Source organism: Heliangelus exortis, chromosome 20 (genome assembly GCF_036169615.1).
Source record: "Heliangelus exortis chromosome 20, bHelExo1.hap1, whole genome shotgun sequence".
NCBI lineage: Eukaryota > Metazoa > Chordata > Aves > Apodiformes > Trochilidae > Heliangelus > Heliangelus exortis.
In genome coordinates, this window is record NC_092441.1 from 132561 (window position 1) to 150934 (window position 18374).

General features: G+C 37.4%; 1 protein-coding gene across 10 annotated transcripts in view; it reads left to right on the forward strand.

Annotated features, from left to right (window-relative positions):
* The window catches only part of CSNK1D (casein kinase 1 delta), a 24924-nt gene continuing 6550 nt past the window's right edge, over window positions 1-18374 (forward strand). For 2 of the 10 annotated variants that reach the window (XR_011729922.1, XM_071764214.1), the window contains exons 1-9: window positions 1-136; window positions 3668-3778; window positions 5549-5697; window positions 6196-6424; window positions 6796-6966; window positions 8066-8214; window positions 8771-8942; window positions 9285-9424; window positions 14334-14400. Coding sequence is in view for 5 of the 10 variants with exons in the window: in XM_071764214.1 (XP_071620315.1) it covers window positions 61-136; window positions 3668-3778; window positions 5549-5697; window positions 6196-6424; window positions 6796-6966; window positions 8066-8214; window positions 8771-8942; window positions 9285-9424; window positions 14334-14366 (1230 nt within the window). In the remaining 5 variants the exon portion in view is untranslated. Of the gene's footprint in view, window positions 137-3667; window positions 3779-5548; window positions 5698-6195; window positions 6425-6795; window positions 6967-8065; window positions 8215-8770; window positions 8943-9284; window positions 9425-14333; window positions 14401-14501; window positions 14684-15990; window positions 16055-16203; window positions 18351-18374 lie in introns of those variants that run through there. The other 8 variants (XR_011729923.1, XR_011729921.1, XM_071764213.1 and 5 more) reach the window with 8 other exon arrangements.

Consider the following 18374-nt stretch of genomic DNA (forward strand, 5'->3'; position numbering starts at 1 on the left):
GCGAGCCGGCAAGGCGGGCAGAGCAACAGAACCGGGACGCGGACGTTCCGAGCTGCGGCCATGGAGCTGAGGGTTGGGAACCGGTACCGGCTGGGCCGGAAGATCGGGAGCGGCTCCTTCGGGGACATCTACCTGGGTAAGGAGGGCGGCTTGCTGGGGATGTGATTGGCGGATCTGTGGCTGTGAGGAGAACGTTGCGGGCCGTGTCGGGGTGGGCGCTGCTCGCTGCCGTGCCTGCTCCCAGCCCCCGGCGAGATTGTGTTGGAGATGGCCCCTGGGACCTTATTTCACCCCGTCTGGAGTTATGGCTGCGCTGCTATCCAGGATACGACTTCTGATATGAAGTACCTTGCTAGGGGCAAAGAAAGAGCGATTTAATATTTCGCTGGCACACTGTCCTAATATGGACAGTGCGGAAATCAGGAATTCTGGTTTATTTAGCTGGCACTTCCCATTGTTGTCTTGTGACCTTGGGCATCGGTGATCTTCTTATCTGTAAAATGGGAATAAGAGTATAAATGTCCTCATTTGGGAAAAAAAAAAAAATGCCAGCCACCGGGTCCATAAAAATGTCTTGGGGAAAAAAACTTGTGCATCAGAGTTAAATATCATTGCGTTGAGTTAGGAAAAATTGCTGTCACAGGAATGTTTGGGGTTTTTTCGAGGCCTAAAGAAAAACATACACAACTACGGATGACTAAGTTTCAGTTAAACATTTTTTCTGAGATCCTTCAAAGAGTCATTGTAGTTTGCTGTCCTGTTGCTGGAATGTTGCTCGAATGCCTTACTGCGTGTGTTGTATTGTGCTAACGTGGTATCTGTGCTGTTGTAAGATTTGCAGGCTTGGCATTGTCGTTGCTTTTCTATTCATGTAACTCTCTCATGGTAGCTCACCGCTTATGAGTATGATGAGCACTGGTGGGTACAAATTTTGAAAGCAAGTATTTTTAAAATAGTATATTCTGCAAACTCTCAAGTAATAACAAATGGGTTAAATACAACAAATTTTATATTCTTCCACATAGAAACGAACACTGTATTTGAACGTTGTGGCAACTTATAAAACCAACATCACTAGTTAAAATATGTGGTATGTTTGGTAGTGTATATAATATGAGAGGTGTGCGTTTTCTTCTTAGACAGCAGTACTTCATGTTGCAGTGCACAGCTGGCATTGCAAAATAATTTGTTAGCTGCAGCTACTTGTTTACATACTGGTTAACTTTTAGTATAAATCGTATGGCTGATGAAAAAATCTATGTTTTTAGCTGAAGGCATGTGTTGGTCTAGAGAGAGAACTCGATTCTTTCTCTCTGCAGTGCTGCTATAAAAGATTCAAGACTTGTGAGAAAGAGTGGAAATGCTTGTGTAAAAATCATCATGAGCTACCATAAGGATTTTGGGTGGAGGTTAAGACAGTAGTCAAAATCTGAAAAAATCTTTGGGTTATTTGTGAAACTCCTACTTTAGCATTTGACTACTGCTCAGGTAAGTTAGTTTATGTGATAAGTTTAAAGTGTAAGTAAAATAAATGGGGTTTTATTCCTCACTTTTATCCTTATGCATATCTTTATTACATTACACCAGTAAAGCTGTGCAGAAAATAATAGTTCTCTCTATATTAATATTACTGCCATGCTGCGTTTTGCACAAGAATTTTTCATGCCCAGTTTTTGACCTCTTCGTTTTATCTCTAAGTGGGTAGCATGGATTTACTTTTAGGGCTTGCTGCAGATGTCATGTCTGAGCCAGTAACTAGCAGAAAATTAGGACCTGGAAGACGCACCTAATGGCATGGATTTCTTTTTCTAGAGGAAAGCACTGTCTCTTGGGAACCAAAGCCTTTTGTAGAGGCTCATTTGGTTTGTCTACCAAAAGAGAGGCATTCAAAATCTCTGCATTTTGGGATAATGAACTGTTGTGTATTTTTTAAAAAATAACTTCCTACCTGGTTGTTCAGGCTGTACAGTAGGATACAAGTGCCTTAAAATAACTTCTAAAATTCTTTCAGAAGTCACAAATTTTTTAAAGTACATATACCTTCTGACGGCCCTTTGTAGGTGACCTCACTGTAGATTTTCAGCTTAGTTTTATGCTTTGAAAAGGAATGTATTTCTGTGTATTTACAGTCTTCCAGTTATTTATTTTTAATTGCAGCTTCAAGGGTGTTGAACACATTCCAAAGTAGAGGGGAGGGGAGGGGCTTTCTTGGCTGCCTGTTCTTAAGGTGCATTGTGAAATGCCTAATAAATATCAGCCCTGGTGTTAACTCAGAAGAACTTGCTGTACCGGCAATACCATCTTAATACCCATGTGTGTGTGTACACCAAAAGACACTGTATTAATTGAAAAAAAAAAAAAATACTGTTTTGCATGAACTGAACTGTTGGTTCCTTCCAGAGTGTTATGCCCATTCTGAGGTGTGAGATATTAGCCTGACTTTGTAGACAGAAGGCTATAAAGCCTTGAAGTGGCTTCTTAATCTCAGGAATGTCAATTGGAGTTGTAGTAGTTAGGTGCATACAGTGGCTCAGTACTCTGTAATGCTCAAAGAAAAGCATAAGGAAGAAAACTAAGTAGGAAAAATATAATTGTTCATCTCTGCCTTATTGCTTTGTGTGGCTCAAAATGAGTATTGCAGAAGTGTAAAACGTACAGGTAAATGAAATGGAGAATAATTAGGGGTAATTAAAAATTAATTCCATGCAAAGAATGACAACAGTTTTTGAACTGTGTAAAGCCCTAAGGGAAGGTTAGGTAGCGTAGAAGTCTAAAATCCTGCATATCATGGAGAAAGTAAGTACAAAATTATTACTGTTTCTTTTCAAACAAAAACTTGCAGACCTCAAGCTTTTAAGAGTGGGGATCAGAACTACTAGCAGGTGATGTATTTCAGGTTGTCTTAAACCATGAGGTAATGTGGAAAAGGGAAAGCCAGATTCTGAAAGTATAGAAACTTGGTGATATGTCTAAAAAGTGTCACACATCTTTTGCCAGTTGCTGCTTTCCTGTAGTTCCCAAGTTGTTTGGCTGTATGTGTTTTCTTGACTCAGTGTTTCTATTCAAGAATGTTAGTTCTTCCCTACATATGTTTAAACTTTGAAAAGCAAGCCCATTTTTCAATCACTGGATTCCTGAAACAAGAATTTAATGAAAATTTTTTAAAAGTGTTTTGAGAGAACAAATTCTTGATTCTAGATAATAGGCCATCCAGCTGGCTATGATCATAAGGTATCAGAATACATCTGGAGTATATTTAAATTTAGGCAGGTTGTAGTCTCTTGTTTCAAAGGCACAAGAGGAGGTTATCTGAATTCCTAGCATTTCTTCAGTTGGCAGGGAAACATCCAACACGTGTAAACTTTTATTTTGTGTACTTCAACCACAAACTGGAAGAACACCCCTTAGAGTATGTGCTGGTATATTAAATTTTTTTTTTTTTTTTTTTTTTTGCAATGGGGTAGCAGCAGTTTTGGCTTCCTGTGCCGCCATGTCTAATATTTGTCTCTTAACTGATAGTCTGGTGGAGAGAATCTGCGATACTTCATAATTGTCTGAAAGCACTTAATAATCTCTGGATATTTGCCACTGAGCAATATTTGTTTTGTTTCAGTCTTGACAAAAGAAATATAAAAAATATAAATGTATAAAATTCTTCTGCTTTTAGGAACCGATATTGCTGCTGGAGAGGAGGTTGCGATTAAGTTGGAATGTGTGAAAACCAAACACCCTCAGCTTCACATTGAGAGTAAAATCTACAAAATGATGCAGGGTGGAGGCAAGCAAATTATTTTCCTTCTTCAGATATTTAAATGGTTTTATGTCTTTGATATCTCTGCCACCTGTAAATGCTGAATGGTTAAGATCTCTTGGCATATAAGGAGAAGGTGGCAAAGAGGGCAGAGTAGGTGATGAAAGTACTTCATCTCTATTGTGAGCAATGTAGAGTAGCAATTCCAAATCCATGGCTACAAAACTTCATGATCACCACTAAGGTCCTCCAGTGTTGCTCATGGTTACAGAATCTTAAAACTTTGGGCAATGTGGATTAAAGTTTGGTCCCATTTGGTTGTACACTGACTGACTTGTTTTGCAGAGGTCAGTGAAAATACTGAGCGCTGTTTAGATTCACTTAACCTGACTTGCTTAGTATTGTAGCACTAAGTCTAAATTTAGTAAATTTAGGTTAATTTTTGTTACATATGTTAGTATTATTTCTTCTGAGTTAAAATACTTCCTTGCAGTGGGAATTCTGATAAAATAGCATTAGTAGTAGAGAACCGGGTTGTAGCAACTTTGTAGCTACTTTGTGGTACTGCACTACTAGGATAACTCACTTGTATATTTTGGAATTCTGCAAATGTAAGATTCCCACGCAGTTCTGGGACATAAACTCAATGTAGTGAAGTTTTGCTTTTGTTTTGTAATCCTTTAAATTCTTCCTGAATGGGGCTATACACATAAAGAATACTTTCCACACTGTATCTCAAATGCAAAATACAGTAATCGCACATCTAGAAATAGATAATAACGTGTATTTGCATTTAGTTACCTCTGATTGCTTCCTCAATAGCTGAATAACCTTCATAGAGTAAAATGCTTCCTTTATGGGCTTGCTGAGGCCTTGATGATGGGGTCTTTCTGAGGATGGATGGGACAGAGGCAGGTGGCAGAAAGTTAAGTTTGCATCTGAGTAAGAGTTTCTCTATGAAGGGAATTCAGGAAGAAGCAATGCATATGTAGTAAAGGTGAGAATTTAAAATGAGTGAATTACACTGTCACTTTGAAAATGCATAGAATGAAAGACATTTGAATCTTTGAATAAGGCTACCTACATACAAGTTTAATTTCAAGTGTTAGAGCAGTCCTAGAGTTTTGCTTGAATCAACTTTCATGAGTTTCTTCATAAAGCAGGGCTTTTTTAGCTCTCTGAAGCTGAGTAGATAATACATCTCGTAAGCTATGCTGCATTGTTAGAGATTCACTTCAGCAAATACAGTGGAGCTGGAGGAGAGACAAGATTAAGAAACAAGTGTGAAAATTAATTGCAATTGAAATGGGAAAGAGAGGTATTTTACAGTGATCTTGTAGGCTTTGAAATTAAGAAGTCAAAGCCTTCAGTAATAATCCTCAGTGGCTTGTCAGTATTGTTGTTTTCAGACTTCCAATTGGTTTCTTATTGCCATCTTGTAGACACATGGATGTTACTGCCTTTTAAAATGTTTAACATTCAAATCCAGCAAAAACAGTAAATACTTCCAAGTTACAAGCTAAGCACAGACTGAGAGATTCCTGGAGAAGAGGAAGAAGGCTGTTTTTAGACTTGTGCTACTATAGTTTTATATTGGTTCTGCTGCGAAATTATCAGACTTTTCATTTTGGAACGGCTGAATGTAGCATAAAATATTAACCTTTACTGTTAATAGAAGCATTCCCAGTAATGACCCTCTTAGAAATCATCTTAAAAGCCTGAAGATGTATTAACCGTGTATCTGTATTAACTGTATAAATCAAACTGTTACACTGAAAAGCGTTTCCTTTTTTCCAGTGGGTATTCCCACAATTAAGTGGTGTGGAGCTGAGGGGGACTACAACGTAATGGTGATGGAGCTCTTGGGACCTAGTCTTGAAGATCTCTTCAATTTTTGTTCAAGGAAATTCAGTCTCAAGACAGTCCTGTTACTTGCTGACCAAATGGTAGGAAGCTGCTTTGTTGATATTGTTTGTTGATATTGCAGTATGTTGGGATACTAAAATTTCTTGAGAGATCATAACCAACTGTGTTTTTTAGAGGTTTGTTTAGAGGTGAATACACTGTAATCATTAGCAAAAAGACTCAAAATCAGTTGTGTTTCTATAAATACCAAATGTCACATCAAGAGACATAATAAGTCATAATTTGATTTTTAAAAACTGAACCTACACTGTTTTCAATCCAGACGTCACACTGCTCCAAACCAAAGAAATTTCCTCAATAAGCTTTTTGGAAACAAATATAAAATAGACACAGGGAAAGAGCTGAAGACAAGATTTATCTGTTGTAATCTAAATTATGTCCTATTTAAGGCCCTTATATTTTACAATAAAAGTTCCTTTACCTCTTCTCTCATTAAGACTATGTTGCTCGTGTTTTTATAAGAAAAAGGGGTGTATGCCTAGTCTGTTGACAATGATTATTTTTTTCTCTGTATTTAGATTAGTCGAATTGAATATATTCACTCTAAGAACTTCATCCACCGAGATGTTAAGCCAGATAACTTCTTAATGGGCCTGGGGAAGAAAGGCAATCTTGTCTACATAATAGACTTTGGATTAGCAAAGAAGTATCGAGATGCTCGAACTCACCAGCATATTCCATATCGTGAAAATAAAAACTTAACAGGAACTGCTCGTTACGCATCCATCAACACTCATCTTGGAATTGGTGAGCAAGAGAAAGCAATAAATCAAAACTGTAAATGTGTCAGTGTATGTAGTTGTAGTGAAAGTAGATGTTGCTTTGTGGAGACATAGAAGACAGTCCTTATGTCTGGCACTAACAGTGCAGCATGCTTGGCCTCCTGTCTTTCAGCTGGGTGGCCTTCGGTCAGTTTGTAATTCTCAGGAATTAGCACTTTTTTTTAGTAACTGCAAGGATGGTAGGCTTTTTCTTGTACTGTATGAGCTTATCGTGGGCAAAGTAAGTCTTTGCTGTTTCTTGTTTTTCTAAGGATGTTTATGACAGTGTTGTTGCACAGTCTTGTATTTCCAGTAGAATATGAAACCTAATGAGTCCACTTTTTTATGCTGTTGTAGAGCAATCTCGCAGAGATGACTTGGAGTCCTTGGGCTATGTACTGATGTATTTTAACCTGGGCTCCCTCCCCTGGCAGGGACTGAAAGCAGCAACAAAGAGGCAGAAATATGAACGTATCAGTGAAAAGAAAATGTCTACACCCATTGAGGTTTTGTGTAAAGGATACCCTTGTAAGTTACCCTTTTGTGGCAGTAGGCCTACATGTTCACCTTTTAGTGGTATTTCTTTTTTCTTTACTCTGAATTCTACTAATCTTTCACTCCTTTTTTTTTATTTATCTTCCCCTATTCTTTGCCAGATCTGTGATAAAGATACTGTGCCTTCAAGACTGAGATCTCCTTGTTTACAGAGAATTTCTAATTAACCCTTGTACACTGTATTGTGTGTGTACGCATCTGTGCTGGTTGAATAACTCGATAACAGACAAATAGCTTTTGAAACTACCCCATTTCATTATATGGGTACTGTTTCTTGGAGGAATTGGATTGTGTAGTCAGATGCACCTCTTAACTATTGCAGTTGTTTTACTCGGTAATTGTCCTTCCAGGTTCATCTAGTTTGTTCTCTTGATGGTCAGCGTCTGTGAGAGGCGTAAGAAACACTCCTGTATCCTAACATTGTGCCTGAAAGCTGTTCTGTTTCTCAGTTTCATAGTTGAGCAGCATTAATAACAAGGCATTTTTGATACCCACAAAATAATACTTTAATCTGTTTTAAAACTTGTTAGTATTAGCTACCATCAGATAATATTGTTGATCTTTCATTAAGAGTGCTGTGTCTGTTCTTTCTGTGCTCTTGGCTTCAGCAGCTAGGTACAATAATGAGAACTGTAGTTCTTCTTGGGATTGTATAAAAATTTACTGTCTTTGATCGATTTCAAATGTTGCTTCATACAAGTTCCTTTACGTTCATTAACTCTTTTGCTTTGTTCAACAGTAGTTTTAAAACTGTATGCTCCCACCTACAACTATTGCTTAAAGAACTCTAATATTGGATCTTCTCTACTGTTGAAAAATTAAATCTTTGCCAAAACTAATTGCTTTTTCAGGCTTGGCTTGGTAGATGTGCTGTAGTGTTGCCTTCAGTAGATTTCTGGTATTAGGTCATTATTTTTTTCCTTATGTTTAGGAGATACCCTATTTTTTGTGGGTTTTAGGTGGTTGTGGGGGTTTTTTGTGATTAAAAAAAAAAAAAAAAAAAACAACTATAGAAAGATAATTTGAAGCTGGAGGGGGAAAAAAACCCAGTTTTTCTTTTTTTTAATTACAGCTGAATTTGCCACATATTTGAATTTCTGCCGTTCTTTGCGTTTTGATGACAAACCGGACTATTCCTATCTAAGGCAATTATTCAGAAACCTCTTCCACCGACAGGGTTTCTCCTATGACTATGTGTTTGACTGGAACATGCTGAAATTTGTGAGTAGCTGGCATAGCTTTCTTAAACTTTTTCCTAGATTTTTTTTTTTCACTTTGTGGTCTGTTTTGAGTATTGTAACTCATACTGCTGAATTGTCATGTTTTTTGCTCCTGGAAGCTCTGTTGTCTAGGAAAAAAAGATGAGGGAATGAAAAAAGGCAGCAGATACAGGAGCCATGAGATGGGGGTTAAATGACAATTATGTTGGAAGTTACAGGGTCTTAACTGTGTAAGGCTTCTGAACCAGTTTCTTAAGGATATTCACCAGACTAGGCTTCAGAATTACTATTTTGTCCCCCTTTGATCTTCAGCATAAGTCTTTTGCAACTGTTGAGGGGGTGTACACAGTATTTGTGCACATTGGCATATGGAAGACTGTCCCAGCAGGTGTATGAAAAAATTTGTGGCAGTTCTCCTTAAATTTTGCCAAAATAAACAATGCCCTAGCAACCTTCAGTTCATAGGTTGTCCAGTTCTTTATTTTCGGTATTTCTGCTTGAGTATGTATTTGTAAGCTCTATAATCCCCCAAGTTGTTCACTAGTCTTGACCCGTAGGGGGCAAGCAGAGCAGCTGAAGATGCTGAACGTGAAAGACGAGAGCGAGAGGAAAGATTGAGACATACACGAAATCCAACTGTGCGTGGATTACCCTCCACTGCTTCTGGCAGGCTGAGAGGAACGCAAGATGTAGCTCCTCCTACTCCTCTTACCCCCACTTCACATGCTGGTAAGTATCTACCTGGATAGAGGCACCTTGTAGAGTAGTTTGCAGCGTGTTCCTAGTCATTGGAAATTAAAAATTAGAATTAGGATATCTGAGTAGTATTTATTCTCTGAAGTTCTTGGGGTTTTGTTTGTTTTTTATCCCCTTGCTTTTCAGTAGATTCATGATAAACATATACACTCATTACCTACCAGTTGTTTTATGTGAATGTAGAACAAATGCCTTGATTTCTCTTGTTTGTGTCTGTGGAAGCTTTATATGCAAACAGTGAGAATGTAATTTTTCCAGGGACCATGTTGTAGTTCCATTTTGAGTTACAAGAATCTAATGCAGCTTTTCTCGCAGCCAACACTTCTCCTCGGCCAGTATCTGGTATGGAACGAGAAAGGAAAGTGAGTATGAGATTGCATCGTGGTGCCCCAGTCAATATCTCGTCGTCTGACTTAACAGGCCGACAAGATACCTCTCGCATGTCAACCTCGCAGGTAAACAAGATTTCTGTATAATGAAAAAATGAGGATAGTTTGATAAAGGTAATTTGCCAAAAGGATATACCAGCTAATTGATGTGATTTCGTGCTGATTTTGCAGATGATACTGATTCATGTAAATACATGACATTTTAACTGGATGTGACATGGCTGTATTTGACTTTAAAGGAAAATTGTTTGGTTTTTTTTTTTACCGTGGCTGCAGTACACATAAAATACTCGGTTCTCATATTTGCTATCAATGAGGAAGCAGAGTGAGTTGGAGGCAGTTGTGAGTCATGTTTCCAAATTCTCTTAACAGCAGAGAATATTGGTGCAGAAAAGGCAAGAAATGGTCGGTGAAGAACAAAAAAGTGCAAAAGTGAAGAAATGTAGTAGTTCAGTACTGTAATTCAGAACAGATAAGAAGCCACATACATGGGTGATAGATAGGTTCCAGAAAGCTCATTTGAAGAGGATGGCAGGAGGTTGAATGATAGTGATTCATAGCCATATTCATCAATGAAAGCATCCTCACTGGGCATGGTGACTTAGCAGAGACTGACAGACAATGTTTAAAGACATTTTTAACTCTCATTTGCCATAGCTGAAACTTCTTTTTCAGCATATTCACACAACTTGTCACAAAGTAGGCTTTGTACAGCTTGCTTTCCATCTGACCTCTAGGATGGGGAGTCACCTGTACTGTTAGGCATACTGCAACATTACTGGGAGAACAGCTTGTCATGAAAACTGGTATGGTTGCCTAGGGGTTTTTCCTCCATACCTCAGTGCTGTGCTGGTGTTCTAACTGCATGATTTTTTTCTCTGGACTCATTTTATTCCTTGTTGATGGAGCATATTGATAAAAATTAACTTGGTTCCTTCTGGCTTAATTGTTTAATTGGCAGAATTAATTATTTTGGATAGTACGTGTTCTTCTATATAAAAATCTTACTGCTAGATGGAATGCTCTCTTAGATGGAGGCCAGCTGGGTATCTCTAATGAAGACTGAGATAGAACTGGATTGGAGAAACAATTCTACTGTAATACAAATGAAGTGGGATTCTTTTGGTTGGTGTTCAGCTGAAAGAATTTCACCATGTAGCAATTCTTTGTGCTTGCATGAGGGATAAACAGTTCAGGAACAGAAATGACTGGGTGAGAATAGGAGACAGGCAGGGGCTTCAATGTTGGTTCTGGTGGCAATTTTTTCTAGCTTAAATTATTCACTGAACTACAGTTTATTCCACCACAAGGTCTAATGGCTGAAGTTTGTAAGCAGTGTGAAAGCAAAGAGTGTAGACCTGCACATAGATACAGGTCTTCTAAATACTCATAAATACCTGGTAGAATGATGTAAAGAAGGTGCAGCCATATTATTCTCGGCGATATCCTATGAATGGAACAATGTATATTGGGCACAAATTGGAATATAAGAAATTCCATTTAGACATAAGAAAAAACTTTTTTACTGTGAGGCTGGGCAGTCTTCCACATCTTAATTACTCAGAACCCAACTGGACATTTTCCTGAGTGGCCTGCTCTAGTTTGCTACACTTCCGGGTAGTGGGTTTGGGCTAGGTGCTTTCTAGGGGTCCCTTCTGACCTTGGCTGTTCTGTGAGGCTGTGATGCCAAGTTCCCCGTTTACTCTGTAAAGATGGTTTCCTGCTGAAGTTTGTATGCCTAGGCTTCATCTCTGGCGTTCTGAGCAAATCTTGGATGCTTTGTGTCTGTCACTGGTCACAGAAATAGTAAATGTAGTAGTAACAGAAATACATGCAGCCGTCTTCCTTGACCGTTGCTAGGAGAGAGTGTATCTTTTTTTTTTTTTTTTTTTTCCTGCATTACATGTAGCTCAGTGTGCACATGACACTTTCCTAAGCATTGTAAGGTCCAAGTGATCCAGTTGGGTTTACAGATACATTTTGGTTCTACCTAACTTGTAAAATGGGTGTACTCTGAGATCTTGTAGGACTGTGGAATTTTTTTTTAGAAGTCTTTGAATATCCAGGTGTATAATTTGTGGTGTGGGCCAACAGTACAATCTAGCTTAATGACATTTCCATAGATGCCTTTTTTAGCGCTCTGCTTTAAGTATGGGATCATTTTGTTGACTTTTTTACAATCCTAGTATCAGCCTTGTTGAGATCTTTCCTGAGTGTGATAGAATTAGTCATTCATCATCTGTTGGCTTTGGTTTAGTTCTTACTAAGCAGTGAGCCACTGCTGGTCTCCATTCGTGGTGACTGAAAAATAGTATGTGATTCCGGTGTGGTTTAAACTGCTTCCCATGGACTTCTTGGATTTGGAAGGCAAGAGAGATTTACTTAGGCTTTACTTTACAATCCTTTCCCAGGAGCTCATTAGAGAAAATTCAGTTTTTAACTTTCTCAGTTTTTGCTTATACTATAGCAGGCAACATGGCTGAAGATGCAGTTTTTCATAGCTGCATAAGCTCTCACTGTCTTCATTAGGTTAAAGTAGGTCTTCCATAATAAAAAAATATCTTTAGATATTAACCGGGTTGCCAATTAAAGTAATAAGTTTCCCATTATCTTTATACCTTTTTCTTAGTCAGGAAAGCCTTTTAAAGTATCCAACTCACATGGCAAGGTTATTAAGGAGATTTTTGATTGGATAGGCATAAGAATATAGAAAATCATCCTGTAGAATACCCCTTTTTATCAGGAGAACAGCAAAGAATAGCAACTGTTCATGCTCATTCCTAGTGCGTTTGCTTCGGAGGTCTTAGGTAAATATGCTACCGCTGCTTCTTTTTAAGGGAGTGCTTAGACTGTATTTCTGGTAGAAAGCAGCTTTTGAAGTCTGACATGCAGATCTACAGATGTTTTATGTGAAGAACTGCATTTGTTGGAGTTGTTATTTATAACTTGATAAATTAGTTTTGTTGTTTTACTTCACTGCCTTGATTTGGTAAGGCAGTGCTGCATCAGTGATCACCTCTCCTCATCTAGAGGAAGGGCTACTGCTTGTCAAACTTAGACCAGTGGAAATGTGCAGAGGTTACTCAAAGTAATAGTGAAAACTGTTTACCTCCAAGTACAGTTCTTAAAGATGACTCTACGTTTTTATCTTTCTTTTTCCAAAACAAATTCTGATTGGTCCATCTTGAAACTGAAAACTGAGGCTGGAGATGTAGTTAATGGGAACCAAAATTTGTGCGGAAAGCAGTCTTTAGAAGAACAGTAATTGGTAAGGCTAGCAAAATAAGCGCCATGTACATTTCCCACCTCCAAGGTATTGTCCACAAAGTAGCTAAATCATGCTCATTAGAAAGACTAGTACTGTGTAACACTAAGTATTGGGTGCTTGTAGGCATAATGGCTAGAACGTCTATGAAATTCTTCATGAAACTTCACTGTTTCTGATGAAATTGCATAAATTTAATGGCATGCGTTATTCAGTTTTTCTCAGTTGTATGGAAGTGAATGCAACAGCTAAAAGCTTGCAAGGTGTGGGATAGTTGACAGCAGTAAACATTAGTGAGAGTTGAGCAGTCAGGTAGAGTCTGTTCAAATTAAACAAGTTCCTGCAGTACTTCAAAACCTGACTAGGATGAAGGAGTGGAGCCCATAGTCTTATGTGTGAGAACACATAATCTGTAGTACACAATGACTGAGGAGCATAATTCTGGAGAAGTCAGTGTGATGTCATAACAAAAGAGCATAATTTCATCCTTGAATCTATGTATGATACAGTAACAAACAAATTCAGAGGTTATTTCATGTCATTGGTGGGGGATATGCTGGAACATTACTCTTAGTTTATTTCTCTGTATGTTAAATCACTGGAGAACTGTAACATAACACAGAGAAGATCCATAAAAAATTGAACTTGGGAAAATAGATTGTACAGTGGGAGAGTTTTAAAACTGCATCTTTCAGTTTGTCTGAGGGTGAAAGATCAGTTTGAGTTAGTTGGTGTATGATGTTAGAGACTATGATATTAACAGGAACTGACAGTTTTGTGGAAAACATACATGAAGAACTTTCTCCTTAAAATTTAAATAACTTGCATATAAAGGCAAGCAGAACAGAGGTCTAAATGAAGGCAGTTAGCCACTGAAATCCCCTTTACCTTGGCATCAGAAGTAGATTAATTTCTAGGTGATGTATTGAGGTTTAGAGCAAGCCTAAATTATGTCTCTGTGCAATGAAGAGTTGTGATCTGCGCCAGACAGAAAATCATAACAGCTGTTGAAAGATCCGTCTGCTCTATGAGTGAATTGTTCAGTAGGTCTCCTTAGTAAAGAAGGTAGTATGAGTATTAGAGTAAACACTGCTTTGAATCAGTTCAGAGACTGCATCCCAAAAGCAGTTATCATATAAAAAAATCTAGTTACTGTTGAGTAGCCTTAATTTCCTGTCACAGAAGGGTCAATCTGACTGCTCGTGATATACAGTAAGTTGTTAAATTTTGTTCAGCACCCAGAAGTTAAAGCTGTGCATAATTCCTACTGGCAATAGAGGTATTCTCTCTGTAGTTGCTAGAAAAGATTGGAATGCTGTACAAAGAAGTGTTTTACTAAGTGTCTTTGACAGAAGTTTTTAGAAGGCCATAGGCAACACTGGCATTTAACAGCTTCAGTATTGTGCTGCTTCCCTGGGGAAAAAGCAACATAGTCCCAGTACCTCTGCATTTTCCATCTCCTCATGAGCTCTTTCTCCATATATCCTTCTTAATAGGCATCGTACTCTGCGTTGTTCTTCTGACCCTATCAGCTTTCTTTGAGGAATAATTATTAGTTCCTTTTACGTATCTCTTAATATGATAGAAATATCCTGTAGAAGCCTGAAATCAGAGCTCATCAAAAGATAAATTTGCTGCTGCTTTGTTACGCATCTTTATATATTGGGGCAGTGGAACTGTTACAAATTGCTGTCTTTTCCCCTACCTCAGAATAGCATTCCTTTCGAACACCATGGCAAGTAGCTGTTCGTCTCCTTTCGTTGGAAGGCAGCACTGGGTGAGTGCTTCTCATTAGACACCGAAACTTCGGATGGGGTGGGGAAAAAAAAATCTTTGGAAACATCTGACTCTGCTGCTTTTCCTCACGTTATCTTACAGTTGTGTCTGTACCTCGATGGAGCATTGTTTTTTCTCTTAACTTTAAAGTAAATGCCCTTCCAAAAGTTGAATTACTCATGCTGTTCCATTGGACTCTTAAGCAGAATTTACAAAAATAGCGACTTTAAAAATTCTTAAAATCGTTCAAGTATCAACAATAAAGTAACCAAGCATAAATTTTAGATGTTTGAGAATTATATGTCTTTCCAGGGATGTTCATACAGCAGTGTGTCATCCATTGAAAACCAGATCTGCTTCAAAATCATAAAACCAAAATACTTGTGTGAAGACTCCATTGACTGTGTTACTCAAATGAGGCTCTGTCTTGTCATGAATTGAATGTTCTACTACAGTCATATCCATTTTTCACTGTTATATATTCTTCTCCATTCCTTATGGGCTGTCATTTTAAAAATACTTAGATCTGTTCAGGTCTAAATTTTAAAACAGTTCACATACTAATTAGAATAGTTGGAATATGAGCATCTCAGAGATAGACAGACTTGAATTTGGGTTATTCAAAACTCCTTTCCACTGTTAGGTGCGGTAGAATTTTGTACTTTTCTGAGTACAGCTTTTGGCTTTTTAGTCTCTTCTGCTTTTGGGAATGAAAGTTTTCATCAGGGAAAAAAGTTTCAGTTGTAATCCTAACCTTGATGGCTGAAGGCTGCTTTCTTAAGTATTTCAGGAGCTTCTTTGCTTTGCTTCTTACTAAAAAAAGTCTGTGAGATTTTTCTGTTCCTTAAAGAATTTGGTTGTATAGCCCTATACGCTGCCTCACTTTCTCTATAAAGCTTAAGCTTGCACTAATCCTGGATCTGTAGTTGGTGAAGAATCCTGCTATTCCTCTTCTGTTTTCTGCTGCTGCATTGTTTGCTTGGCTGACTGTGCACAAGGTGCTTCATAAACAGCTTGTAAAGATTAAAAAGATCCAACTGTAAATGGCAGTTTAACATTTTTAAAGTCCAATTATCAGACCTTATTATAAAATTTTTAAAATTTGAAAATCATTAAAAAAGGCAAACTTAAAGCTTCACATTGGAAAAGTTGTGTGCAGGAGACCTGAGGATTCTGGTCTGTTGAGGGATGTATCTACATTGGTTGGCCTTTACTGTACACCATAATATTTGTAGCTGTTCACAGCTGAAGTTAATACTGATTCAGCTACTTAGACATTACTCTTCTTAAATTGCAGTGATGTGTGTCTATTTTTCACTATCACAGTGAAAGCAAAATAATGTTACGCTGTCACTGAAATAGGTCAAACTATGGAATTCAATGACATGTCTTTTAACACAGTGTTCCATTAAAAATTTAAAAGCCTGTGAAAATAATTAATTTTTTTACCCTCTTACTGGATTTTTTTTTTAACTTTATTATTCATTGAGACTTTTTCTGCATATTGGTAGTGTTATCTGATTTGCTCTTTCTTCTGTGCATGTTTATGCTCCGTTTACTTTCCTTCGAAACATCCTCTTCCGCTGGAAAGGTGATTTTTTCATTTTAACTTCCAATAAAGAAGGAAAATACAGGGAACTTCGGTGTAGCTACAGGTGGGTGCAAAACATCGTATAGCTGGTTGGATTTTAAATTCAAACACTTAATTTTGGCAACGTATCATTTAAAAGTACATTGAGAGGCACTTGTATGTTGACTGGAAAGATATGTGCTGATGTTGTCTTATTTTTTTTGGCTTTGGTAGATTCCTGCTCGGGTAGCTACCAGTGTTCTCCAGTCTGCTGTGCATCGATGAAAATTATTTTGTCATGGAGGGCAGATAATGCATGGCTGATCTCCTGTGTTACCAGTGGCTTTACTAGCAAAAATACCCTAAACTAGAGCGGAGACATTACAATTGGGAGTTCTCCATGTGACTTAAAAGGCACTTGGAGGAACATGGACAGACTCCAGCAGCTGCCATTACAGGATGCTTTTGCCAGAAACCCAATGACCTTAAAAGAACCCTGTGGTAACAGGGCTGGAAAAGAAAGATGGTTTACAGAGTTGACCGCCTGTTATCAGATGGCCATTTCAGTTTTCCCGCCACAGGCGGCAGACTTTACCCCCTTTTTATTATTCTACTGTAACTATAAATCTTTTACTTGGTTTAAGAAAGTTTTTTGTATAATTTTGCTAAAATTATTGGCTTAATTCTCTGTAAAGAACTCTTGCTTTTGTCTGATTTAAAAATGTAGAATATAAACAAACCTAAACTAAAGACAATGACTTGACATTTCTTGTTTTAAAAAATCAGTCTGGCAGGGAACATGTATACAAATCAAAACCATCTAACTTTATTTAAATCATTTATACTTATTTTTATGGCCCCATTCTGACTGAGAGTTTTCTCTTGAAATTTTTAAAGCTATAAGATTTTACGTTGTTGTTTGCTGTCTTCATTCACACTTAATATTTAACTTTCCATGTAACAAAAAAGAATTTTTAATACTCATTCTTTTTCATAAAAGGGGGGAATTAAATAACCTGCAGTAGAGTCTTAAGTATAGTAGAGGTGGTGATAATGAATTTATTTTTTAGTAAAGAATATGAAGGACAAAGTGAAAGACTCTGGCATTTGAGAGCTTTAGAATTTGAAAGTCTGTCCTATCTCTGTTTAGTTTGGTTAAATGGGTAGTTGCAAACATTTGTTTTATTGATAAAATTTTATTTCCTGCACTCTGAGGCTGGAGGTTATTGCAAGTGAAAAATACACATTGCTATTGAGTCTTCAGTAAATTTGCATGTTTCATTTAGCATCTACAGGTTTAAAAATAAGTAGGTTCAGGCCTTCAGTTTCATACCGAGACTCAAAAAAATAATTCTTAAAAAAAACAAAACAAAACAAAAAACAATCAAAGCAACTTATTCTTGCTATGAAGTCCTGAGAATTTTTACACTTCAGGTGTATACCATACTTAATTCTTGACTGTATTCAGCCTGAGTATGCCTAATATCATTAGCTAGGAATGAATGACTCAATATGCTTAGGTTCAAAAAACTGTTGCAGGTGGTTAGCACCTGTTAGCTATGGAACATGGGAGGTTCTTCATATTACTTGTTACTGTAAACAGTCTAAGAAAGTAGGTATTCTGTCTTCACAGTACTTGTAACAGTATCAGAAGTACTGTTCATACTAGTGTGACTTAAGTAATGGGTAGTTCCATGCTGGAAGTGAATGTGTATGCAGAGGTTTTGTTTGAACAGTTAGGTATTTTGAGAAATTCTTCCTTGCTTGAAAACTTTTTATTTTTAAAGGCCTGTTGATCTTTTATGAAGCATAATTAATAAAATTTACAAATACTTTTTTGCCCCTCTCAAAAGTTCACTCTTCCTTGGATGTTTTCAGAACATTAGCTACTTGCTTGTGTGTACTCTGGGTCTGACTGGGGAAGCCTGTGTTTGGAGAGAGTATAGTGAAAAAGCTTAAGAGTTTGATCCATGTATAAGTTTGCATAAGAACTATTTCCTCAGTTACTATATACTTCAGTATTTTAGGCATGTGCACTACCATTAGAACAGTTTTACACTTCACTGTGCTGTCCTTGTAAATGTCTGTGGTTAATAATGTACTGTTAGAGGGATTTAACAAAGGCAGCGTCTTTATTCTCTCTGTATCTGGAACATTAGATTGCTGTACTATACTTAAAAGTTGACTGCAGACTTCTAGAATTGTACTCACTTGTGGGCAGTTTTTGTCCTTCATAATAGTTAAATTCCATCATGCGGAAAATAGTTAGACTGTCTGTATAAACCTGTGTATTGGAAACCAGTATCTCAGAGCACTTCATTTGTATTACCACTGTATTTGTGTACTTAAACAAATATGTAAATACATTCATAATAACTTCATTTCTTCTTTCGTGTAACTTACTT